The following is a 24,680-nucleotide window of genomic DNA, read 5'->3' on the forward strand; positions in this document are numbered from 1 at the left end:
CCTGCACAGACCAGCACCCAGCAGAGACCAGCACCCTGCACAGACCAGCACCCTGCACAGCACCAGCAGCCAGCAGAGACCAGCACCCAGCAGAGACCAGCACCCTGCACAGACCAGCACCCTGCACAGACCAGCACCTGCACAGCACCAGCACCCTGCACAGCACCAGCACCTGCACAGACCAGCACCCAGCAGAGACCAGCACCCTGCACAGACCAGCACCCTGCACAGCACCAGCACCCTGCACAGACCAGCACCTGCACAGCACCAGCACCTGCACAGACCAGCACCCAGCAGAGACCAGCACCCTGCACAGCACCAGCACCCTGCACAGCACCAGCACCTGCACAGCACCAGCACCCAGCAGAGACCAGCACCCTGCACAGACCAGCACCCTGCACAGCACCAGCAGCCAGCAGAGACCAGCACCCAGCAGAGACCAGCACCTGCACAGCACCAGCACCCTGCACAGACCAGCACCTGCACAGCACCAGCACCTGCACAGACCAGCACCCAGCAGAGACCAGCACCCTGCACAGACCAGCACCCTGCACAGCACCAGCAGCCAGCAGAGACCAGCACCCAGCAGAGACCAGCACCTGCACAGCACCAGCACCCTGCACAGACCAGCACCTGCACAGCACCAGCACCTGCACAGACCAGCACCCAGCAGAGACCAGCACCCTGCACAGCACCTTCCATGACAAAATCAGCTTTACAGGAGCACCGAGCTCCCGAGACTAAGAAAGAAGGAGGGGCTCCTCTCTGCATGCTCCTGTCTTCTTAAATAGCCTGCTGAACACTTTCTCAAGTCTGTGACCTCTCACAAGAGCCTTCTTGGTTTTAGAAAACACAAAACGTCCAGGCAATTCTTTCAGCCAACCTTTCTCAATTCATTTCCCCCTGCCCCGCCGTTCTCTCCTCTCCTTCTCTCTCACATGGCTTTGAGCCGCCCTGTCCAGGTCAGCTCTGAGATGTTTAGTAATAAGCTGGTGCACCTCTGTGAGACTATTGGAACGAGGGACAGATGCATCTTGGCCATCCCCACAGTTACCTCCTCCATGAGCAATATCCTCGGGAGGCAGCCCCGCCACTGCTTACCAGCACCACCCTCTCTAAGGCTAACCGGGAATTCTCTGACTTCCAGCCCTGGTTCTCCAGCACAGAGCTCCATCCTGAGCCCCAGGCCATTTACATACAAGGGTGACCAGACCACCATCCATGGCCCATAGGCTCCAGGCACCTCTCATTCAATGCATGCCCCCAACCTAGGTCTGCCAGTTCCTACTTCAGTGGACAGCATCCTCCTGCCATCCAGCCAAGCCAAACACCAAGGACACCCATAACCGCCCCCCTTCTCCCCACCAGGAACAAGTCCTATAAATTCCATCTTCAGAACAGCCCACCTGGGCCCCCAAAACTTGCTGCAGCCCGCAGGTCAGACCCTCAGACTCTCCCCCCAAACCTCCTACCAGGCCCTCAAGCCACCCTCACCCCAACAGATATATCGTTCACACAACCCAAAGGCAGCTCTCTTTAAGAAAGCAAAAAAAGCTACTGAATGCTCACGGGTTTACGTAAACAAATGGATTTGCTCCATTCCTCCCATTTTGTTCCAAGTGGCAGGGCCCTCTGCCCACCCCTGACAGCAGTGCTGACAAAGGACTGCTATCCCCATTTTCTCTTCCTTTTGACCCCCAGGACCAATCGAGTCAAGCTCATGGGTGGGGGGAGGGGAATTCTGCAGCCCCAGACCCTGACTGAGCCCCTCCCTTTGTCTTAGTTGACTCACTTCTGTTCTGTTTGAATGGGGAGTGACCACCGCAGGCGGCGTGGCTGAACAGAAAGGCCGCCCTGGCTCAGCTCTGGGCCCTGGCCCTGCTACGTACTGGCTAGAGGAGCAGATCACATCACTGCTCTGAGCCATGGCTCCCCTTTGAGAAACGGAGGATTACATCAGTCTGTCAGGGGCTTGTGGGCATTAAATACGATTAAATAGCAACATCACCGAACGTGGTCGAAGAAGAGAAGAAAATCATCCAACCCCACTGTTATAATATGGCTACAGATGTCATATGTTGATACATTCCTGCCATGTCCTTTTTCCTCTGTTTACCTGTGGTGTTTTGCATAGTTCCAATCCTGGAAAACACACAATCTGAATCCCTGCTTTCTTCACTCAACTCTCCCTGTGAAGTATTTGCCCAAATTATTGTGTGTCTTCATAACCATCATTGTAAAGCGACTGATAAGTAAAGAATAATTTCATCAGAAGCTTGTAACACTCTATTTGGTAAAAAAAAAATTTTTAAATAATTCTACTTTTTTTCTAATTATCAAAATCATGCATGCTCATATCAAATTTGGAAAGCACAGGAAAGTAAAGGAAGTAAAAAGAAGATGAACGATATCACAGAAGCCCATAATTTAGAGTGAATCTGGGCATATTTCTAATGTTCTCCACTGCCAGGAGCACAGGTCAGCTTACTCTCTGGCCCAGTGTATATACTTCATGCACCAAGTTACCCCCGCCCCCCCTTGAAGCTCCGAGCTCATTCTTGTGGGTATGCAGTTCAGGCCAGGTCCATACTCACTAGGCTCATGCTGAGAACCAGACACTGAAGCTACAACCAAAAATAGGAACAGCCCCTGCCCTCAAAGCAGGTGTCAGCATCCAGGGAACTCCCACACTCCGAGGGATGCATACAGAGGGGCCACACTCCCTTTCAGGCTCACACACCCAGCTGCTTAACCCAGATTTAGCAGGGAGATAGGGAGGGACGGGAACAGACCACACGTTTATCCATGTACACACTCCAACCAAGGGCTGTTTTCACTCTCAGTGCCCCCAGTCCCAGCGGACGCTGAAGAGCTGCTGTTGGTTGTGTACTTACCATGTACAGATCGCAGTGCTCTGCATGTCTTCTGCACTTGACCCTCACAGTGACCCTACTGTTACCTCCATCTGATACATGAGGTTTTCAGACTTGCAGTGGCCACTTGGCTGGTATTAGGTGGAAACAGGGCTCATACCCAGTCAGACTGCTCCAATGTGCATCTAAGGAATCACTTGTTCTAGTAAAAGCATGGCTGATTTTGCCTCCTAAATATCTTTTAGGTCTTCCCGTGTCTCTCCACCTGTTCACCATTCTTGTTAGAGCCAGCATCTCTTTCTACCTGGATGATTGCAATAGCCTAACAGTCTCCCCACATTCCGTCTTGCCTGCCACAGTCCACCGGCCACATAAAAGCCAGTATGCTTTATTTAAAACCCAATTAAATCATGTCTCTTCCCTTCTTGAAGTCCTTCAGAGGCTTCCTTTATGCTTCTAATATAAAACCTAAATTCCTCCACAGAGTCTACACGACCTAGAATTGTCTGCTTTCTGCCCACTTCTCCTGTCTCATATCTGCCTACTCCCTACCCCCTTCTAAGAGCCTAGCCTCGCTGCCCTTATTCCTATTCAGAGTTGGGACTAGCTTCAGGGCCTTTGCACAAGCTGTGCTCTTCTCAGCTACCTAAGTGACTTCTCCAGGGTACTTCCCTGAAGTTTCTCCCTTCGTCCTTGCAGAGCATGCTTCATGACTCCTTCATCGACTTATCACAGTGATATATATTTATCAGTCTTCCTAGGGACCCCTCCACCAAGAAATAGAAAGTCAACCATTTGGGTTTTTTCCACTAAGAAGTCAGCTTTTAACCCCCCCTTTGTCTTTTTTGTATTGTTACAACCATCCACTGACTAAAATTTAAGGGTTTTTTTTTTTTTTAATACATTTCCTATCATATTTCCTGGAGATTGTGAGGGAAAGGTAGAGAGATGGGGACAGGGGCAAAAAGAAGAAAGGAGGCACATTTAACAATTTTCAAATTATCTGAGGATTCCAGAGCAGAAGAGAGCGTAAGTAGTCCTCAGGAGGCCACCTTTTGTTATTTGATTAGACTCAGTGAGCCAGATAGCATGGCCTCCAGAAATCCTCTGGAAACAGCCTGTATCATTTCCCACCCCCCAGGAGCACCTGCCCGACTAGCACGAGGAGTTTTGAGCTGGCCGAAGCCAGCCTTACCTTTACAATTTGTGTAAAGAAACTGACCGTAAATTCGGCAATTTTCGGCACCCGGAACTTCCCTTTGTTCTTCTGTTCGGGCTGATATTCTGTTCTTGTCTTCACAATCACCTGAAATGTTCAACTACTGTTAGCATAAATGGAGACTCGAAACGCTTTTTTGGTCTTTTTCTCAGTAGCTAGAATCTGTATACATTGCATAAAGGTCAGAAAATAAAGAACTTCGCTCTCAAACACACAAGAAAGTAGAAAATTCAAATTACCCATACTTCCCCATTCCAATAGAGACAACCATAGGTGACGATTTAGTTCGCACCTTTCCAGACGTTTCTATATGCATATATATGCATAGATTAGATATATGTGTGCTATTTACATAGACATTATTTCTTTTTTACATGACAGATTCATACTTCATGAATTATAACCTACTTTAAACATACAACAATATACTAACATTTTTATGTAGACAAATACCCAATTGTGTTTTGCCTTTTGATGGAGCACAATATTTCACTGTATGCATACACTACCATGAATCCAGTGAGTTTCTACGGTTGAACAGTTATGTAAACAAGTTATGATGAACATCTTGTAGCTCAACCTTTATACACATACTTGACTCCAATTTGACTTAGGGACTTGCACAGAGAAAAACATAAAGGTCTTGGAATCTCTTGTATCATCTTGTTTTCCTAACGCCTGAATATTTTGCAGAGGTGGTTAATATCTTATCAAGATAGGCTGTCAACCTGCCAAGACATTTATGGAACTCCTTCCCACTGTGTAGGCAAAAAGTGGAAGAAAAAAGAACCTGACAGATAATCAATAACCATGGCCGAATGCCACAGGGTCAGGGGGAGCACAGAAGCTGTCTGAGACTCAGGGCCTCACCTGTAAAATATGGGCAATAATCATAATCATCATCCTTATTTAACAAGGTTGTTTTGAAGGTTAAATGAGATGATAATGGGTAATATTTCTGGAATTATTTATTATGTGCCAGAACTGGAACAGACACTTCACATGCCTTTATCAACATACCACTACTATTTCCGTTCTTCGGACAAGGACACTGAAGCTCAGAGATACTAAGTCACTTCTCCAAAGTCACCCAGCTAAAAGGAAGCTGTCTTCTAACCATGATCACTCTTACTTCTCACTGGAGCTTAAATTAACTGAATTTTCATTGAAGACTCCCACCACGTTTTCCTGGAGACAGCAGTCAAGTGTACTGACTCAAGCAAAAAATTCTCCTATGAAGAATAGTCTTTAAGTCTGTGAGGCATGCCATTGACCAAATGTAGCTCAACAAGGAAAGGATGGGGAAAGGACTGCTATTACCAAACATCTTCCGTGTGGCACTTAACATGTGTCGGTTAAGGAGGCTCGGGGACCAGCCCGCCTCGCACTTTTCTTCCTCTCCATCCTCTAGAACCCAAAATATGCAGACGTCAGTTCTGCTCTCGTGTCCCACCCCTCTCGGTAGTCTGCTCCTCCAAACAATGGAAGTGAGCCCTGGCTCCTTCAAATAAGCAAGTGGGGCAGCCACATAAGGGTGAGGGTCTTTTGGGAGGTGGAGTGGGTTGTTCTGTTATTTTTATTTTCTTTCTACCTCCTATTCTGAAGAATAGGAAAGCAGAAGCTTCTTTGGCATAGGTAATAAAAATAAGTTTCATTTTTTGCAATTTTACCATATAGCAGGCACTGAACAATTGATGTGCATATCTCACTTCATTCTATCCTGTGGGGCAGACACTGATACTGTCAGTACTGTAGGAAGGTGTAAGGGTATGTGCTGGGTTTGAACACTATCTCTACTACTAAGCCTTCTCTGTCTTTGTTTTCTCATCTATAAAGTGGGACAATAACCATAAATACCTCATTGGGTTGTTGTGAGGCTTAAATGAGTTCACAGAAGATAAGCACTCAAACCATTCATTCAATAACAAATGTTTATTTGAACACTGCCTCTGAGTGCTGTCAAATTTTCTCCCACGGATGCTCAAAGGAGATGTGGAATGGAGCCTGGCCTGCACCTGTCAGCCCACAGGTCTTCCCTACTCAGCCTATCAAGACAAGGACTTCTCAAGAACAATGCTGTTTGAGCATGCTCCTGACCTCCTTGCCTGGAAAAAAAGAAGTAGGGAGTGATGGATGAATAGAAGTTTACTGGGTGACGGGTGCCTGGGTGGTTCAGTCAGTTAAGCATCTGACTCTTGGTTTTGGGTCAGGTCATGATCTCAGGGCTGTGGAATCGAGCCCCCCACCGGACTTCACTCTCAGTGGGGAGTCTACTTGAGATTCTCTCCCTCTGGACCCCCCACCTCTAAAAAGAAAAAAAGGAATTTACTAGGTGAGCAAGCCAAGGAAAGACATTTTCCGCAGAGTGAACCACAAGGCCAAAGACAGAAATGTGTGACATAACACGTAGTCTACAAGGTTTGCTGTTTGCTGTCATGTGAGTTTTCGTGGGTATGTGAGAGTCAGGAGCCAATGTAACTAAGTAAGCAACACTTAAAGCATCATAGCTCACAGGCTCGGTATTTCCTTCTCTCTTTCTTTCTTTTTTTTTTTTAAGACTTTATTTATTTATTTGAGAGGGGGACACAGAGCATGAGAGAGAGCACAAGCAAGCATGAGCAGAGGAGAGGAGCAGAGGGAGAGGGAGAAGCAGACTCCCTGCCAAGCAGGAATCCAGATGCAGGACTTGATCCCAGGACACTGGGATCAGAACCTGAGCCGAAGGCAGACACTTAACCGACTGAGCCACCCAGGCTCCCCCAGGCTAGGTATTTCTATTACTACCTAACTCAATGTTCTGGGAAGGGCCAAAGAGAATAATGTATGTATAGGTGCATTGTAAACTTAAAGGCTATTCTATAAATTTTAACGATTCCAAATATTTTGGATATCACTAGATCAACTGTCAGGTTATAAAGTGGTATAGAAAATGTAGATGTTGGGATGCCTGGGTGGCTCAGTCAATTAAGCGTCTGCCTTTGGCTCAGGTCATGATCCCAGGGTCGTGGGATCCAGTCATGCCTCGGGCTCCTTGCTCAGCAGGGAACCTGCTTCTGCCTCTGCCTGCTGCTCCCCCTGCTTGAGCTCTCTCTCTCTCTCTCTGACAAATAAATAGATAAAATCTTAAAAAAAAAGAAAAGAAAATGTAGATGTCTGATCATTCTGAATCCACATTTTTAGAAATATTCACAAACTTGGAATTATAATTTATTTTTCCTATTCTCCATGTTGTATATATGTATATTTATATGTGTATATATATGTATATATGTATATTATATATATATCTGATATGTGTGTGTGTACATATTATAATGCATCTCAGTATTTATTTCTAGGCAGTGTGAATTTCCGGGTCATTGTGTCATGTAACCCATAAGCCTTGGGGCAATAATTGCCTTTACCTTTTATGGTAAGTGGCATTCTCAGTCCCCCAACTTTCCAACCCCATGTCCATGTGCAGTATAATCTCCTCTTTCAATAGTGTAGAAAGGATTATGGCATAGTCACTCCCACGATTATGTTATGCTATTATAAAACTCCATCATAGCAGACTGGAGAAACATTCTCCTGCTGGCCTTGAAGAAGTGAGCTGACATGTTACAGGAAGGCCATGCAGCTGGAAGGCAGACTATAGATGCTGAAAGTGACCCCAGCTGACAGCCAGGTCCCTCAAGAAGGTGGGGACTTCAGTCCTACAACCACAAGTAACTGAATTCTGGTAACAACCTCAGCGGGCTTGGAAGAGGACCCTTAGAGCCAAACGAGAGGACAGCCTGGCCAATGCCTTGACTTCAGACCCTTGAGACTCCAAGCAGAGAACACAGCTAACCTGTGCCTGGACCTCTGGCCTATGAAAACTGGGAGATAATATATTTGTGTTGTTTTAAGCCACTACATTTTTGGAAATCTGTTGTACAAAGATAGAAAACTGACATGTTTTCCCGCACAGCCAACTTTGTCTCAACCACCAACCATCTCTTGGGTTGATCCTTTGCTGCTAGATCCTTAGCAATCAGATCTCAGGCATCTACACATCACACAGCAAATGTTAGGAAGCATTTGCTTCTTAGTCCTTCCCTCTGCCCCTCAATTTCTATAAACATCTTTTCCAAAGCTTCTCAAAAATCTCAGAACCATTTTTGTCATCCCACAAAAATTTAAAAGACCCTAAGCATCGCCGACATTTTGAGACAGGTGATAGAACTTTAAAAATATAACTGTATGGTGAATAACATAACGTAATAAAAAAATAAAAATAAATAAATAAAAGACTTATTGCTTAAAGTCATCAACCATATTTTTATAACATAGTCATGTAAAGTTTACACATTTTCCATTTTTTCAATAAAAATGTATTGAATGTTAAAAAAATAAAAAATATAACTGTTGGAATGGGACAATGAATAATCATAGGCAATATCATTCTGAATATCATACTAAACACTTTGTGGTTGCTTCCCTAGCATCCATTTAGATAAAAAGTCCCCAGATATTGTTTTTGGGAGCTCACCCCTGTCCCTTTGTGTGGCAGCCACGTGGTTTGGTGGGATTGATGCCTCCCTTCATAATGGGAATGGTCCCTAATTAGGTTAAGCCAATCAGGGCCTACTATCCTCTTGATCACAAAATTTGATTGGCTCAAAATGCGGACCATGAGATATGAGGCAATATTGACTAGGGACTTGGGGAAAGAAGCCTCCTTGCTCTTTATGGGCATTCCTCTTCCAAAGGAAGCATGCTCTTCCTTTGGCTGGTGTGGTGAGGACTTGAGTTTTGAAAATTCTGCAGAGATTGTTGTCACAATAAGAAGGAGTCAAGATGAAGTCAAAGGTAGCGTATGAAGGGGGGCAGAGCCAAGAGGACCCTAGAGAAATGGAGATGGGCCCTCAGAACACACTGCCCTCTGGATCACACCCTGCCTGAAGTTCACACTGAATTCTACAGTTACAGGGGCCAATATACACTCTTGGCCTTAATTCAATTTGGGTTAGGTTTTCTGTTACTTGAGATAAAAAGCTCTATCTCCTAAAAATGTGCTCCAAGAAAAATGAACTGAAAAGCTATTAGAATTTAGTAAGATGGCCAAATACTAAATAAGCATAACAAAATCAGTAGATTTTTTTCTGGCACCAGCAAAAAAAAAAAAAAAAAAAAAAAATCACCTCAAAATATAATGGATCCACCAAAAGATGCAAATAAAAATGTTCATGGCCACTTTTTTATAATATCCCTGAACTGAGAACAATCCAAATGTCCATTAATAAGAGAATGCATATATTGTGGTTTATTCATAAGATGGAATGCCACACACATGGGTGAATCTTACAGACATTACCTTGACCAAAAGAAACCTGACACAAAATTCTTTTGTATATTATATGATTCCATTCATATCAAGTTCAAAATATATATAGATAAATTTATATATCATTTACTTATATGATTTATATATGTTTATAATAAATACATAAATAACATGTAATATTTATAATTATATATATACTATTTCTTTTTAGAGTATCCCATTTACCATTTGCAGTAATGGGAGGGCGTGTTGAGTTTAGGTAGAGTTGAGGTCATAGCCTTCCTTCAAATCCATGTCCTGCTTTGCCCTGAACCCCTATGACAGTCTGCTTATGCCCTGAGTGACTTTCTAATGAAAAAAGTTATTTTGGTTTTGGAGCCCCATTCCTCAAACCACCAAGTTCAAACACAGGACACAGGTCAGGTGAGTCCCTGACCCACGCTGGTCCTCAGTCTTCTCCTCTCTTTAGCTAAGCCACATTTTCCCCAAAAGCAACCCAAGTTGCTTAGTATTTTACCTTCATCCTTAAGGAAGTGTTAGCTCTTTAGAACCCCATCTCCACATCAAAAGCAGGTCTTTGCCCATTTGCCTAGAACAAGAACAAGGCCTGTTCTTTGACCTGTCAGCAGTAGGCTTGTTTGCTCCCTACCCCTTGAAATGTCCTTCTCCCTTGTGTCCATGGCTGTATCTCTCTTGGTTCTCTTTCTGTTCAAGGACCAGCTCTCCTCAGTTTCCTTTTCAAGATCTTCCCCTTCTGCTTGACCTCTCAATGTTAAAATTGCTCAGAGTGAGGTCATGGGCACGCTTCCCTCCTACACACCCCCTCTGAGTGTTCACACTCCTATTACTTCGAAGTCCATCTTTATCCTTATAACTTAATTCGGACCTCATCCAGCACTCAGATTACCCTACTGGATATTTGCCCTTAGGCCAACCCACCTAAATATACCATGTCTGCAGCAAAGCTCTTGGGTTCCTGGTTCCACCTGCCCCTCAACTTTTCTTCCCCAAGTCATCCCCCGAAAATAGCAGCATTATCCATGCCAGCGCTTATATCAAATCGAATACAGGAATTCTCCCATGACCCCTTCCTTCCCTTCACTCTCTAAATCCATTTCAGCACCAGCTCCTGCTTCTCAAAAACTCCTCTCAAATCAACCCGTTTGTCCAGGCACACTGCCGCCACCCTAGCCCAGAGCATCGTCATCTCTCCATGAATAGTTCTCTGGCCAGCTTCTTGTTTCCATTCTTGCCTCCCCACACTTAGGGAAAAAGGTTTTCTAGACTGAGGGAACAGCATATACCAGCAGACATTCAGAAGACACTCAGGGGGCTGGCGCGTGGAGGAGCCGCAGTGAGCGGTTTTGAGTGGCCAGGGCATAGGACAGGTGAAGTGAGGGGTAAACAGAGGCTCCGAATGCCATACAGAGCATCTTGAAGATTAACTTGAAAGCAGTGAGAAGCCAAGGAAGGATTATAAACCGGCAGTGTCTTTCCAGATGTGTATTACAGGTAACGGAGAAGCCTCTGGCTGCAATGAGATACGCTGGAAAGATGTAGAGAACAGGAGAAATACAATCCTACAGAATTACTGGAATCAACCAGCTATTGGGCGTGTCATGAAATTTGGTGTTCTATTCCCATGGAGGGGAGCCAGAAACATTTTCTTTCTATAAAAGAAGATATGGCAACAGACGCCTTTTTTTTTTTTAGTACTATAAAGGGGAAAGCATAAGAAATGTTAGCCAATCATTAATTGTACCTTGGAGGAATCAGCTTACATAAGCAAAGAAAGAGAGAAGAGAAAATACATTTGCAAAGAAAGGCTCTATTCTCTGCAGTTGAAAAAAAAAGTGGGGAAAAATGGAGCCCCGAGCTCTTGATTAATAACAGAAAGGGGGAGGGGGAGGGGAGACAGAAGAGGAAAAATCCTTTCTACGCTTTTTATCATTTAAAGTGGGGTTTTACAAATATTTGGAAAAATGAACCTCCAGATTTTCAAATACCATTGTGGATATGGGCAAAGATATAAATTTGTTTTCATATTTACACATCAGTCCCCATTGTCCTGTCAGTGGCTGATTATGAAGAACATAATTTAACATAATTGGCATTGTGAAAATGGGATAAATTATTCATCCCAAAAGGACCCCTCGTCTGGATATATTCCCCCTTCACTGGCAAGGCCAGATAATACATGGCAGTTCAGATGGCTCAAAGTACAGATCATAAAAATTTAAAATACTACTTCCCGGGATTATCAATAATGAAGAGGTTCCCACATGGAGAGGCCCCAGGATTGGCAAGAACAATAAATAAAAGTGCAGAAGTGCTGACAAGGAGCAAGATTGTATTTTTATGAGCTGGACTTGCACAGGCCAAAAATAGACCTAAGCTGTACCCTGCGGCTCATCCCTGCTGCTGAGAGAGGAGTTCAGAGCAGGACAGCGAATCAGATGAGCACCTACTATGTGCCAGGCACTGCTCTAGGAGCCTACAGATGTGTACTTGGTTAATTCTCATAACTCTCCTCACAACCTTCGCTCCAATCTTCATGTATCTACTGTAAAATCATCATTATTCCCATTTCTCAAATGAGACAATTTAGCCTCAGAGAATTCAGCCACTTGCCTATGATCAAATGACTGGTAAGTGGTTGAACTGGCCATTCAAACTCAAGATTACCCTGGTCTTTCCTGTCATTGTTTTAAAATGGGTACCCAGGAGCGCTTGGGTGGCTCAGTCGGTTAAACATCTGACTCTTGATTTCTGCTCAGGTCACAATCTGAGGGTCCTAGGATCCAGCCCCAAGCTGGGCTCTGTGCTCAGCAGGGAGTCTGCTTGAGATTCTCTCCCTCTGACCCTCCTCTCTCTTTCTCTCTCTCTCTCTGCCCCCCCCAAAACAAATAAAATCTTTAAAAATTTTTAAATAAAATAAAATAAATAAAATAAAATAAAATGGGTATCTGCTACCACTGTGCCAAAAGCTTTACATCCAATATCATAGGAAACCCTCTCAATCACTCTGAAGTAGGAATGATTATCCCCATTCTACAGATGAGGAACCTGAGTCTTGGAGGTTCCTCATAGCCTCACATGGCCACTAAGAAGCAGAGCCAAACCTTGACTCTAAGCTTCTGGCTCAGATCCAAGTGCCACCCACTAGGAATGTCACCATTCAAGAATCATCACACTCAAACTCTGATCTTGCGGCACCTGATACACATAAGTGGATCCATACACACTGTTGAATGAATGAATCCTATCTATAAAGAGACAAGGTGAAATTGAATACTTAGTTTGGAACTTTCCCCCATTTCCCCTGCTCACCTCTCAACCCATACTCCATCTTTTTGGTTTTGAGTCTCTCTGGGCCCTCAAAGCTTGGTAAGGCCCCAGAACACTGGGTAAAATGTCAGTGCTTAGAGGACATTAGTGATAGTGTTTCCCAACGCCAACAACTCACAAATGGGGATATGGGAGCCCAGAGAGGGGAAGGGATTTTCTATAGGTCAGATAGCAAGACTGGGTCAGAAGCCAGACTCGTAAAGGCCTGCTCACTCCCAGTCTAGGGCTTTTCCCACAGGATCAGGTCTCTTTTCCTTGCTGGGCTTTTACTTTTTCAGAGGCAGAATGGAAGGTAGGCTGGTATGTCCTCAAATGCACCAGCCAGCCCACTAAGCCTATGACTGTCCAACTCCATGGCAGTGCATAGCATGCAGGGAATTGAGGGACTCTCCATATGGTCCTCTCTGGGGTTGGGGGCATGGGGAGGGCTCCAGCTCCTATTCTGAGTGGAAACTAGCTGCCAGGGCTGGAATCTTTATAGTAGAGATCCACAGATCTGCCTCTGAGCCCGTCCTCTGTGATCCAGAGACCCAGCGCACTTCATTGCTCAGCGCTCCTCAAGTCCTGGGGCCAGCTCCGTGCTCTCCCACAAGCAGTGATCCTGATTCTGGGACCAAACTGATGAGAATGGCAATAAGCAACAACAGTAATAACAAGAGCCTTGCACTAGCATCTACTCTGTGCTGGACACAGGTGGACTCTCGACATGCATTTTCTCATTTCACCCTTCAAACAGTTCTTATAGGAGGAGATTATTGTCCTCATTTTAGCAGCGAGGAAACCCGCCCAGGGTCACACAGCAAGTAGGTGGTAGAGTTAGGGTTCAAATTCAAAGTGCTGTAATGATCCTCTACATGCGGGAACACCGGGTCGCTCCGTCTGTGAGTGTGAGCAAGTCACTTCCGTGCTCCAAGACTGTCTCACCATCTGTGAGAATGGGGGTGATTTTTTTAAAAGTAGAAAATTTGATGCATGCTCGTGATAAAAATAAAGTATGAAAAATATGGAATGAAAGTCTTTAAACAGTGTGTCCTCCAACCCCTATCCCTACTCCCTCAACATTTAATGGTTTCTTGTACATCTATCCAAAATTGTTTTATGAATGGTAAGAACAAAACATACACACAGATGTGTTTCCACAAATGGGGTGACTCCGTGCCATGCTCTTTAGAGCTGATTAAAGGAGCTGTGTGTCTGTGGCTCCTCCCACATTAGCACAAGCAAGAATGCTTCGTTCTCCTAGCAACCACTTAGTATTCCACATCCATGCGCTAGGGTTCATCTAACCAGCCCAGTCGCATGGAACATTCCAGTTGTTCACAGGTTTTCTTTATACATAACCCTTTGCATACTTGAAAGAATATACCCATAAGGTAACTTCCTACCAGTAGGAAGCTTACCAATCGAATGGTACTTATAGTTTAAATTTTATAAACAATGTCAAAATACCCTCTGCAAAACATTGCACCAAATTACATAACCGACAAAAGTGTATTGAGATCTGCTCTGCCTCAGGGCTAGCAACACTGGGCATTATCAAACGTTGTGGGGTCGGGGTTTTTGTTTTGTTTTTTCGGGGTTTTTTTTGCCAATCTAATAGGTAAAAAGTTACATTTTGTTTAAAATTGTATTTTTATATTATAAAGAATTTTAAATATGCTTAGTGGTCATTTTTATATCTATTTCCTGGAATTGCCTGTCAGCCTTTGCCCCAATTCATGGTGCTTTATAATCTGTCTCTTGAGAGTGTCTCAAGAGCTGAACAAGGGGGCTCTGTGAACCTCAGATCTGCACAGACATGCATTTCTGGTGCTCCCTAGGGAATGGCTGACAGTTCTCTGACCCTGTTCTTCAGGGAGAGAAAGAACCCTCTGATTAAGCCACAAGAGAAGCCAAGAAGGCACACAGGACTCGGTGACAGGAGAGGCATCTCCTTTGGCCACATCCATCCAGGTCCACCCTGTTGGATCCTCTGTACCCTCACCTTGGAAACCCCATTCATAGCATGTTTCATTTTGACAGTCGTCTTTCAAAAATGTGAACTTCAGGACACATATTCTGGATGTCCGGTGAAAGATAGGAAACTATATCAATAAAGCACCATTTGTGTGCCATTAGACAGCTTTCATGCTTTTTCCTCACAATAATCCTGGTAGGTAGATATTATGATCATTTTGCAGTTGGGAAAAAAGGAAAAAAAAACCAAAAAAACAAAGCCCAGAGATGCTGAGCGACTTGCCTAGCCACACGGTGAGGAAACAGCTTAGCTGAGATCTCAACCCAGGTCTCTAGGATGGCAAAGCACATGTGGTTTACCATGGAAAATACGAAGTGTATCAAACCTCAACACTGGATCTCCAAACATCTGCATTCTTTTCCTCCCACAAGCAGGTGAGCCAACCTAATCCAGGACACGTAAAGATTTAGTCATCAGTAGAAAGAAAAGGAACATTTGCCCACAGCTTGGTTGCTGGCTTGCCAAATACGTGGTTCATCTGGGGCTTTGCCAAGGTGGGGTTGTGCCCGTTTGTGGTTTGCTTTCTGCAGACCTGCTGCCCATTAGCTGGCATCTCCCAGCACACCTGTGTGCAGATCTCGGCTGCACTGTTTTCTTTTGGGTGTCCTAGGATAGCATTTCACCTCTCTGAGTCTGTTTCTGCATCTGTAAAATGGCAATAATGGTTGCAACCTCACAGACGGGTTGTGGGGATACCCGGGTTAACTGTGGTCACTTAGATACACCAAAGGCAGCGAGGCCCCAAGGGCCATCTTAGAATTTGGTATCTGCAGATCGATGTTCCAGCTTCTCGAGAGCATGAGCTCACGGCCTGAAAAAGTCACCCAACTGCTTAGGTTGAAGTCTATTCCCACATCTGTCAAGTGGAGAAACAAAGCCCAGCTTTAGGCTATGTAAGGGACAACGGGCCTCTCTCAGCCAGCACTTCCCACTGCCCATTGCATGCCAGGATGCACAATAAGGCAGAGCCAGGGTCCTCGGACCTAGCGGGCAAATCTCCTCAGTGCCAACCAGACACCAAGCCAGCCTAAATCCACCCACCTGCCCCTTCCCACTGCCATTGCCAGCGCCCACCACCACCACCTCCTCCTTTATGAACACAGCCGTGGCCTTCTAGCTGACCGCCTGCCTTCCACTCTTTTCTCTACTTCTACCACTCATGGTGGGCATAATGTGGGAAACCAGTCACCTCTGTCTTGGGGAAATTACTCTGGTGCTGCGAGGGGGATACATTAGAAGGAATTAGGAAGAGGAGACCCAGCATGAGTCCCTCATCCCTAGGGTGGCCCACCGCAGCCAGAGGAATCTTCCTTAAATAGAAATTGGATCCCATTTCTCTTCTGCTTAAAACCCCTCCAAAAAAATACATTGAGCCCCCTATGAACTGGTGCTCACCTCCCCTCATTGCCCAAATCTCTCCCCCTCACTCAGTGTGCCCAGCCAACCTACTCTCCTGTCTATTCCTCCAAGTCCTTCAATGCCTGTCCACATACTAGGCCCTCTGCCCCTAGTCCCTTTACCACCCAACCTCCAGGTCTCAGGTGGGGCTCCTTCCTCAGGAGCTTCCATCACAATTAGATCTCTCCAGTCTTATCCTCTCTCACATCACAGCTCTGCATTCTTTCCCTAATAGCCCTTCTTTCAGCTTGTGTCCTGTGCGTCTGTTTGTATGATGCCTTATTTGAAGTCCCTCTTCCCCACTGAACTGGAAGCTCTGTGAAAGCAGTGGCCAGGCCTGACTTTCTATGGCTGGAGATGCATAGCCTGGCACAGTGCCTAGCACATAGAAGGTGCCCAACAAGATGTGCTGGATGAGAGAGTGAGTGAGTGAGTAGATACCTTCCATAGTGATAAGTAAAACCACAGCTATAATTCTGGGTGGGTAGGGAAGGCGCTCAGAAGAGCTGCCATTGGAGCTGGGTTTAGGAAGCTGAGTACTGGCTTAACAGACAGGCAAGGGGTGACAAGGGCATTCTGGGCACAAGGAATGGCATGTGCAAGGAGGAGGGAGCGTGAACCACGCTGGAAAGTGTGGAGAACGCTAAGGCAGGGTTTCTCAACCTTGGCACTATTGACGTTTGGGGCAGGATAATTCTTTCAGTTTGGAGGCAGGGTGCGTCCTACGCACCGTAGGTATTCAGCAGCATTCCTGGCCTCTACCCACTAGACACCAATAGTGTCCCTCCCCCCTACAGTTTTCACTACCAAAAAACGTCTCCAGACATTGTCAAATGTCCCCTTGGGGCGGGGGGGATCACCCTCCACTGCTCTGGGTAGGTCTGACATGCTGGTGTTCAAGGTACAAAGTGGGAGGGGTGGGAATGGAAGCCAATGGGACAGAGAAGGATTTGCCAAGGTAAAGATTTGAGATTGTAGCCTGTGGAGATGACTGAGAAAGGTTTCCATGGGAGAAGGACCTGGTCCCAACTCTGGGGATGTTCCCTCAGGTACAGTGTGGAGGATTTGATTAGAGCACTAGACAAGGTGGGAATCTAGCCCATCTCCTCTCCTGAGGCAGGCACCAATCCCTCCAGTACTGGTCAGGGAGGAAGCATCGGAGGCTGGGATGTTCTGTCTGGAGGATCGCACCCAGACCCCACCAGCTGGTCCAGGGGGTCCAAGGAGGAGCGTGGTCACAGACGAGCCGTGTAGAGTTTGAGGAAGCACTCTTGCATATGGGAGGCTTCTCGTTATTGAGAGCAGCACAGTGCAGAGGGGAAAATTGGGGTTTCAGGTGCACTGGGATTCCAACCCCAGCTCTCCCACTCCATCTCTGTGACACTTGGGCAAATCACTCCATTGATCTGAGCCTCAATTTCCCCATCAGTGAAATGGGTCCACTAAACCCCCCTCACAGGGCCATTGGGAAGATTAACTGAAACAACAGATATGAATGCCTTCTGTGGCCCATTCCCAGCCCAACGCAAGGGCTTCAGACATGCTCATTTCTCCATTTGGCCTCCGAAAGGTTTTTTCCCCTGAAACTCACAGACTCCATATTAAAGTGTATTTAGCGAGCAAATCTAAAGATGATTATTAGTATCACACACCAAGTACACTCTGTATTTTACATTTAAAAAAACAACAACATGATTTAACATTGGGTCAAATATACTTCTTTCTGATGAAGATTTTGGCTTCAAAAACTCACCATCTGTCTGGAACCTAACCAAAGAGCTGACAACGGTGTCAGGGCTCACCTACCTTCCCTACAGTCCTGTGACCTGAGTCCCAATGTTATCATCCCCACTTTACAATGAGGAGGCTGAGGCAGCTTAGGAAACTCGCTTCAAGTCATCAGCCAAGGTAAAATCATCAAAGGTGGGGCAGAGATGTGAACCCTCCTGGAAAGGTAGCTTCAGGCTCTGTGCCGCTAACTAAGCATTGGAGGACCCACTTGGCTTCTTGAGTGGAATTCACTTCTAACACATCTGTTCTAATGTCGGGGGAAAGCTTGTTTACTCTTATAAATATTATAAAATCAAAATACCGGCACAGAAAACCACTACTATAGTTTCCAACTCAGAAAGGAGTACTCAGAGGTCTGAGGGAGGAGAAACAAGTCACACGAATCACACTGTGGGTCAGCAACTGAGTTTGAGCTAAAGCCCAAGTCTATGGACCCCCAGGCCAGCTGGCTTCTTGTGCCTGCTGAAGTGGAAGTTTCTGGAACAACACTGGCTGGGTTCTGGGTCCTCTACACATTGCCAGGATGCTTACTATGTGCTTTGGGAAGTTACTTTACCACTCCATGCCTGAGTTTTGTCATCTTCAAAAATTGGATTAAAATAGCGGGGGCGCCTGAGTGGCACAGTCGTTAAGCATCTGCCTTTGGCTCAGGGCGTGATCCCAGCGTTCTGGGATCGAGCCCCACATCAGGCTTCTCTGCTAGGAGCCTGCTTCTTCCTCTCCCACTCCCCTGCTGTGTTCCCTCTCTCGCTGGCTGTCTCTCTCTGTCAAATAAATAAATAAAATCTTTAAAAAAAAAAGCGATTTCCTTATTGGGTCCCATAAACTACTGATAGGGTGAAAGAAAAGTGTGTTTGTGTGTCTGTGTGTGTCTGTGTGTGTGCGCGCGCATGTGCGTGTATCTGCATGCATGTACATATATGGCTGAGAACAGAATTTAGTATGTAGGAAGCACTTGAAAATGATCATTATTATTCTTTTATAGTTACTTTTGTGCCAGGCACTTTACATATGAGGCCGTTTCTAACTTTGTTCTGACCATTTCAAGGTAAGGGTGGTCCTCCTCACCTTCACCAAGGAGGAAATGGAGTTGCCTGGTGTGAAGACTTGGTCATGAACATCAGAAAGAGTCTGTAATGTGCCCCTGTGAGGATATGTCCCTGTAGGGCTTTGCGTCTTTCAGGACACATTGCTTTCCCTTTCCATGAATGCAGGTCCCCAGTGTATTTGTCCTTCAGGCTTTGGGACAGGACACTCAAAGGTCATTGTGCCTCTTCCTCTCTAAAGCAGAGAAGGAAGCCCTTGAAGGCAAAAGGGTGGGATGGGGGGAGAAAGGGGAGACAGAGGCCGTGGTATGTCTGGGTGACTTGCAGTGTGTCTAGGAATGGGGGGAGGGTGATCTCACCACAGTCCCTTTTCCTTGCACACCTTTTAGGTACATGCAGATCTTCCAGGCTGTAGCTGTTGGGAGAGGGTAAAGAATCTTCCTGAAGCCTCACAAAACCTCAAGAAAATATCCTCCTTCTCCTCCCCAATTTCCATTACATCTGGGTTCAAATTCCAGCATTGCCACTTACTCCTTCTGTAAGCTTGGATAACTAACCAAATTTCTCTGATCCTTCACCTTTTCACCTCTAAATTTGAGTGCATAATCCCTGATTCCCATGGGGAAACATGCATCTAGCACAGTGGTTCTCAACTTTGGCTGCATGTATGAGTCACCTGGCGGGGGGGGGTTAATTAATACTGATGCCTGGGTCTCGCCCCCAGAGCTTCTAATATCATTGTTCTGGGGTGTAGCCTAGATATCAGGATTTTCAAAGGATCCCCCAGGTGATTCTAACATGCAGCCCAAAACTGAGAGCTTCTGCTATCCGTGTAGCAGATACCTAATCAATACTGTTCTTTCACATTTCTTTAGTGTGAAGTGCCTGTTCACATTTTATTTTTAAAAGCCTTATCAGTCTCACAGGATGGCTCAAGAATGCTTTATTTCTGCCACCCCCATGCACATTCTCATATTGACAACCTCTGCACTTTCAAAACAGATGACTCAACCCCCAGCCAATCAGCCAGGCCCTTTATCTAGCTTTGGCTCCTCTTCTGTTCATTGGATAGAGCCAATTGGTTAAGACACACAATGCCCTCCTGAAGATGCCAATGAGAAAATCAAACAGATGGAATGATCCATTGTTTGCTCTTCAGCCAGGGAACTCCATCATTTACCTCCAAATCTATCTCTTACATTGTGCAAAAGCTCACATTATAAACCCCAAATTCTCTCAACTGGATCTTAAACAATAATGTTTCTCCCAGCTCTGTCCGTGGGATAACTTTTGTATCAGTGCCCACCTTTGTATAAATGCCCACCTCCATTCTTCATGGACTACTCCCATGTCAGGAGATGTGCCATCAGCCAGTCATTCATTTCCAGCCACGCCTCCCCAGAGATGCTCTACTCTAGTCATGCTATTTCTCAAAAGCTCTCCATGCTTTGTATATGTCTTAAATATCTTTTCCTCCTATGGTCTATCTGGAAGGTTTTTACTTACCTTTACAAGCCAAATTCAAATGTTCTCCTCTGCAGTTTACCTCACCTGTCTTTCCAGTCCCCTCCCATCCCAAGAGAATTTAATTGTTTCCACCCCTGTGCTCTACTAACCTGTGAAATTCTCAGGTATAGCATTTAAGCATTCATTATATTAAGCATTATATTAAGCATTACACTAGATAGGGATTTTGCTATTTGTCTTTTCATAACCAACTTGTAGCACAGGGATAGGGCCTTAGCAGGTGCAAACTAAATGCTTGTTGGGCTGCATCCAATTTTCTGTCCTCAAATATATACCAGTGAATTTTTTAAACACCTTCCCCAATAATCAAGACAATTTTCTCTCTCACCATCTACAAGCTTATTAGTATTCATTGCTATGATAAAACTTTAAAAAAAGATTAATTTTCTTGCCCATGTACACATATGTGAACAAAAAATGAGTAAACACTTACCATAAACCTGAAGTAACACAAGAGATGTCATGTCTCTGAAAGGAATGACTACATTTTACGAGAAAGGGGACATATTTGGCTGAGGGAATGAAAGGGTTTGGAGAGGTGGAATTTTTTTACTGCTTTATTTCCTGAGATGGGGGGAGCATGAGGGACTGATGGGGAGAAGAGCAACTGCTTTACCTTTTCCGGAGCAGGCAGCTGTAAGTGGTTAACCTCCAAGGGAGTGATGAGAGGGACGGTCTGGAAGCCATCCTCAACCGAAGGCGGCTTGGTTCCCTTCTCACTGGGGTTACTGTTCAGCTTCACCATCCTTACGCCTTTCTTCCCAGACCTAAGGCAAGCAGTGGGGTTCTAGTTACAGTGGGAGGTGAAGCAGGGAAAGAGAGGGCTGACGACAGAGAAAACAGCAGTGTCCTCAAAGGGTCCACTCGGCTTTCAGTGTAGAGATCAGTCATCTCTCTATCTTCTGCTAGATTTGATTCTGATAATGATTCTCACTATCCAGAAAAACTTCTTTAATCGTCAAAATATGCCACCTGCCCGTGGGGTTTGACAGCTCTCAAATTCAGGAAAACTCAAGGAAATCCCAGACTTACACAAATAATATACAAGCTTTAAAAAAAAAATCCAAGACGCTAGAACCAATACTGTCATATAATCTCAGTGAAAGCTTGTTCTTACTGCAAAATTAAATCCTATTATTCTGGGTCACCCTGCAGTATGATAAATTTCACCTTACCACCACACCTTACCACCTTGATATTTTATTATGTTGGCTTTTCTTCAGCAATCTCCCTGAACCACAATAAATACATTCAGTGTCTCTCTGTGTACTGTATCCTTTCACATGATATGTAGGTTGTCAGGAGATACAATTTCCTAAAACAAAAAAAGGCTGGCTTGAACCTGATCCTGTTATTCAGCCATGGAATGCCTCCATTTCCTCAATAGCGAAGGGCCATTTTTTTTTTTTTTTGCTTCCATGGAAAGTTAGCAACCCCCGTATTGCAAGATTGCCAACTAAATAAACAAATCACATTTATTTCTCTCAAGCTCCCTTGGAAGTCAAACAGTGCTCCCACCCCACCCCTAGAAGCCCAGACAACTGAATTTCTCTTGTCAATCCTGCTGATGGAACATTATTAGACAAAATAGGATTGTTGTGGAGATGAAAGGGATGGTAAAGGGTCGGAGGATATTGAGGAGTGGTTATAGCAAAAACAAATGCCTACTTACTGTGATGCACTCTTGGGGGGTCAGAGCAGATTCAAGCCAATTTGAAGAGGAGGAGGACGACCAGGAGTCCTCCCTCCTCAGCCCGAGCTTGTGGTGCTGAAAGGACAGCGCCTTGCCTGTGACTGGATTGGGAGTTTCTGAGAGCGAGGCGCGAGCGAGAGGGGAAGAGCTCCTGGCAGCTGCCTGCCTGCTCCCTCGCTCGCGCCCCCTCCCACTGGGGAACGGGCTCCCGCACCATCTGTCATCTGGCACCACCTGCTGTTTCTCATGCATGGCCACAACCAGGGCATGGGACAAAATGGTTTCAAGAAAGTGGGAGGGATTCTGGCCATAATAATAATAATAATAATAACCATATAATAAGCAATCCTTGAGTCTTTAGAAAAACAGAAGAAGGAGACAGATTCATTAGAAGGGATCACCTTTTAAAATCTTCCAGGGCAATATTATGAAACCCAAAATGGTACGGGACCTGCACTGTGCTCTGACCTATAGTAAGGAGTGAAGGGAAACTTATATTTATTATTTCCCACACAGTGGGCACTTTTCCAAGCTCTTTCAGATTATGTCCCTCATTTGCAAAATGTGTTGGGGTTAGTGGGAGGTGGGAATGTGATCACAACAGGAAAACACTCAGAGCAGGGCACGTGTCAAGCACTGCATGTGAAAAGCTACTATTCTCACAATGCCACTGTAATCACACAGGTCAGCTAAGGTCGCATAGCTGGTAGAGCACCAGGAGCTGGAACTTGAGCCTTGAGCCACGGCCACTGATGTTTGCATGTGGTCCACAACTTTGTAGGGCTTCCAGGTTGGTGTCTGGAATCAGGGTAGGCGAAGTCCTAGTATCAGCTCCATGAAGGTCTGACGGTGGAGATCTTGGACACTTTGTATTCCCTCCCCAAGCTTCCATTTCTTTACCTATGGTGTGGGGATAATAATACCACCCCTGCAGGATGGTTGTGAATAAGATAAGACTGTGCTCAAGGAAACCTCTTTTAGCTCAGGGACAAGGTTCTGAATGGCTGAATTATTTCACCTATGGGGATTGCTTTTACACTCTTAGAATCCTCTGAGATTAAGACTATTGCCACAGGTTTCTCTTTGCTGTGGTTCAAATCACTGTTGGTCACTTATCCCCAGCTGCAGTGCTGTTTATGGTACACATCATGAGGTCCAGTGGTCTTGGCATTAGTAATAGCATCCCCTTTCACTTTCAAAAATATCCTGGTTCCCATGATAAATTGTTTGGTCATCTCAATTAGTACTCACATGATGAGCATACACTCTACTAGCTCTAAGGCCAGGAGAAAACATGTATATTATCTGTATTGTTCAGTAATGAAATGGACATGTGTGTGCATGTACACATGTATGTGTGTAAAGAGAGGTGTTTCTGAGACAATAAAGCCTATAACATATCAGAGCTGCACAGGGATCTATTAATAGAAGTATTCATATATATGAGAGGAAGCTACTCTAATATTAGTTTCTCACTCTCTCCTTTCCGAAGACCAGGATGACTTTCAGGTGCAAGTATCATCTAATGTAGACACCCACGTGGAGTCAGTTGTGAACACTTGTGTCTGATCCAATTATTGCTGCCTCCAAAGGAAAAAAAAGTCTCTTTGACACAGCTCATGATTGATTCACAAGCAGAAATCACGCCTTTAATAACACCAAGCTAGAGGTCCTGATAGTTTAGTAAAAGGTCCAGGAGAAGCACCTGTCTCATGGCAATGGGAAATCCAGGCTTCCTGGTAGGTGAAGCCAGGAGAGAGGCTGCAGGAAGAAACGGGGCTGGAGTGATGTGGAAAAGCCCCTTATGGGGAAATGATATTGAGAGGTGCTTAATATAATAGACTATTATTCTCCTGTTGGGTTCTAAGAAATATGCTTGACAGTTAAAAACAAAAATAAGACATTTTTGTGAGGTTTTCCATGTATGTAGATGTAATATATAGGATAACTGCAACATGAAGAGGAAAGGATAAAGGGACCACTACAGTGGTAACATTTCTGTACTCTACGTGTAAAGTATTGATTCCCACTAAACAGTGAAAAGTTAGCTATATCTATTCTAATCCCCAGAATAACCAAAAATATACAGACATAGGTCAAAACTGCAATAAAGAAATATAAACGGAATACTTAAAAAAGTCAAATAACCCAAAAATGGCAAGAAAGAAAAAACAGGAACAACAACAACGAAAACAAAGGAAACAAGCAGAAAACATAATGAAATCATAGACTTAAATCCACACTTAGCATTATCATCCAGAGTTCCTAGTTTACATTAGAGCTCACATAGAATGTGTTGTACATTCCATGGATTTGGACAAACATGTAATGACATGTCTCCACCATCAGGCTATCATACAGAATACTCTCACTGCCCTAAAAATCCTCTGTGCTTCACCTACTTATCCCTCACTCTCCCCTAATCCTTAGCAACTACTGATCTTTTTACTGTCTCCATAG

At 44.9% G+C, this 24,680-nt stretch overlaps 1 protein-coding gene across 1 annotated transcript in view; it reads right to left on the minus strand.

The window, feature by feature from the left end:
• Positions 1 to 22,342, minus strand: part of NSG2 (neuronal vesicle trafficking associated 2) — a 59,399-nt gene extending 37,057 nt beyond the window's left edge. Inside the window, exons 1-3 of the mRNA XM_045792155.2 lie at positions 22,200 to 22,342; positions 21,144 to 21,294; positions 4,096 to 4,179 (exon numbers count right to left, since the gene is read on the minus strand). Of these exons, the coding sequence (XP_045648111.1) occupies positions 4,096 to 4,179; positions 21,144 to 21,272 (213 nt within the window). The 5' untranslated portion in view covers positions 21,273 to 21,294; positions 22,200 to 22,342. The remainder of the gene's footprint in view (positions 1 to 4,095; positions 4,180 to 21,143; positions 21,295 to 22,199) is intronic.
• Positions 22,343 to 24,680: the final 2,338 nt, after the last annotated feature.

The sequence above is a fragment of the Ursus americanus genome, chromosome 15 (assembly GCF_024610735.1).
Source record: "Ursus americanus isolate L20-20 chromosome 15, mUrsAme1.1.p, whole genome shotgun sequence".
Lineage (NCBI taxonomy): Eukaryota > Metazoa > Chordata > Mammalia > Carnivora > Ursidae > Ursus > Ursus americanus.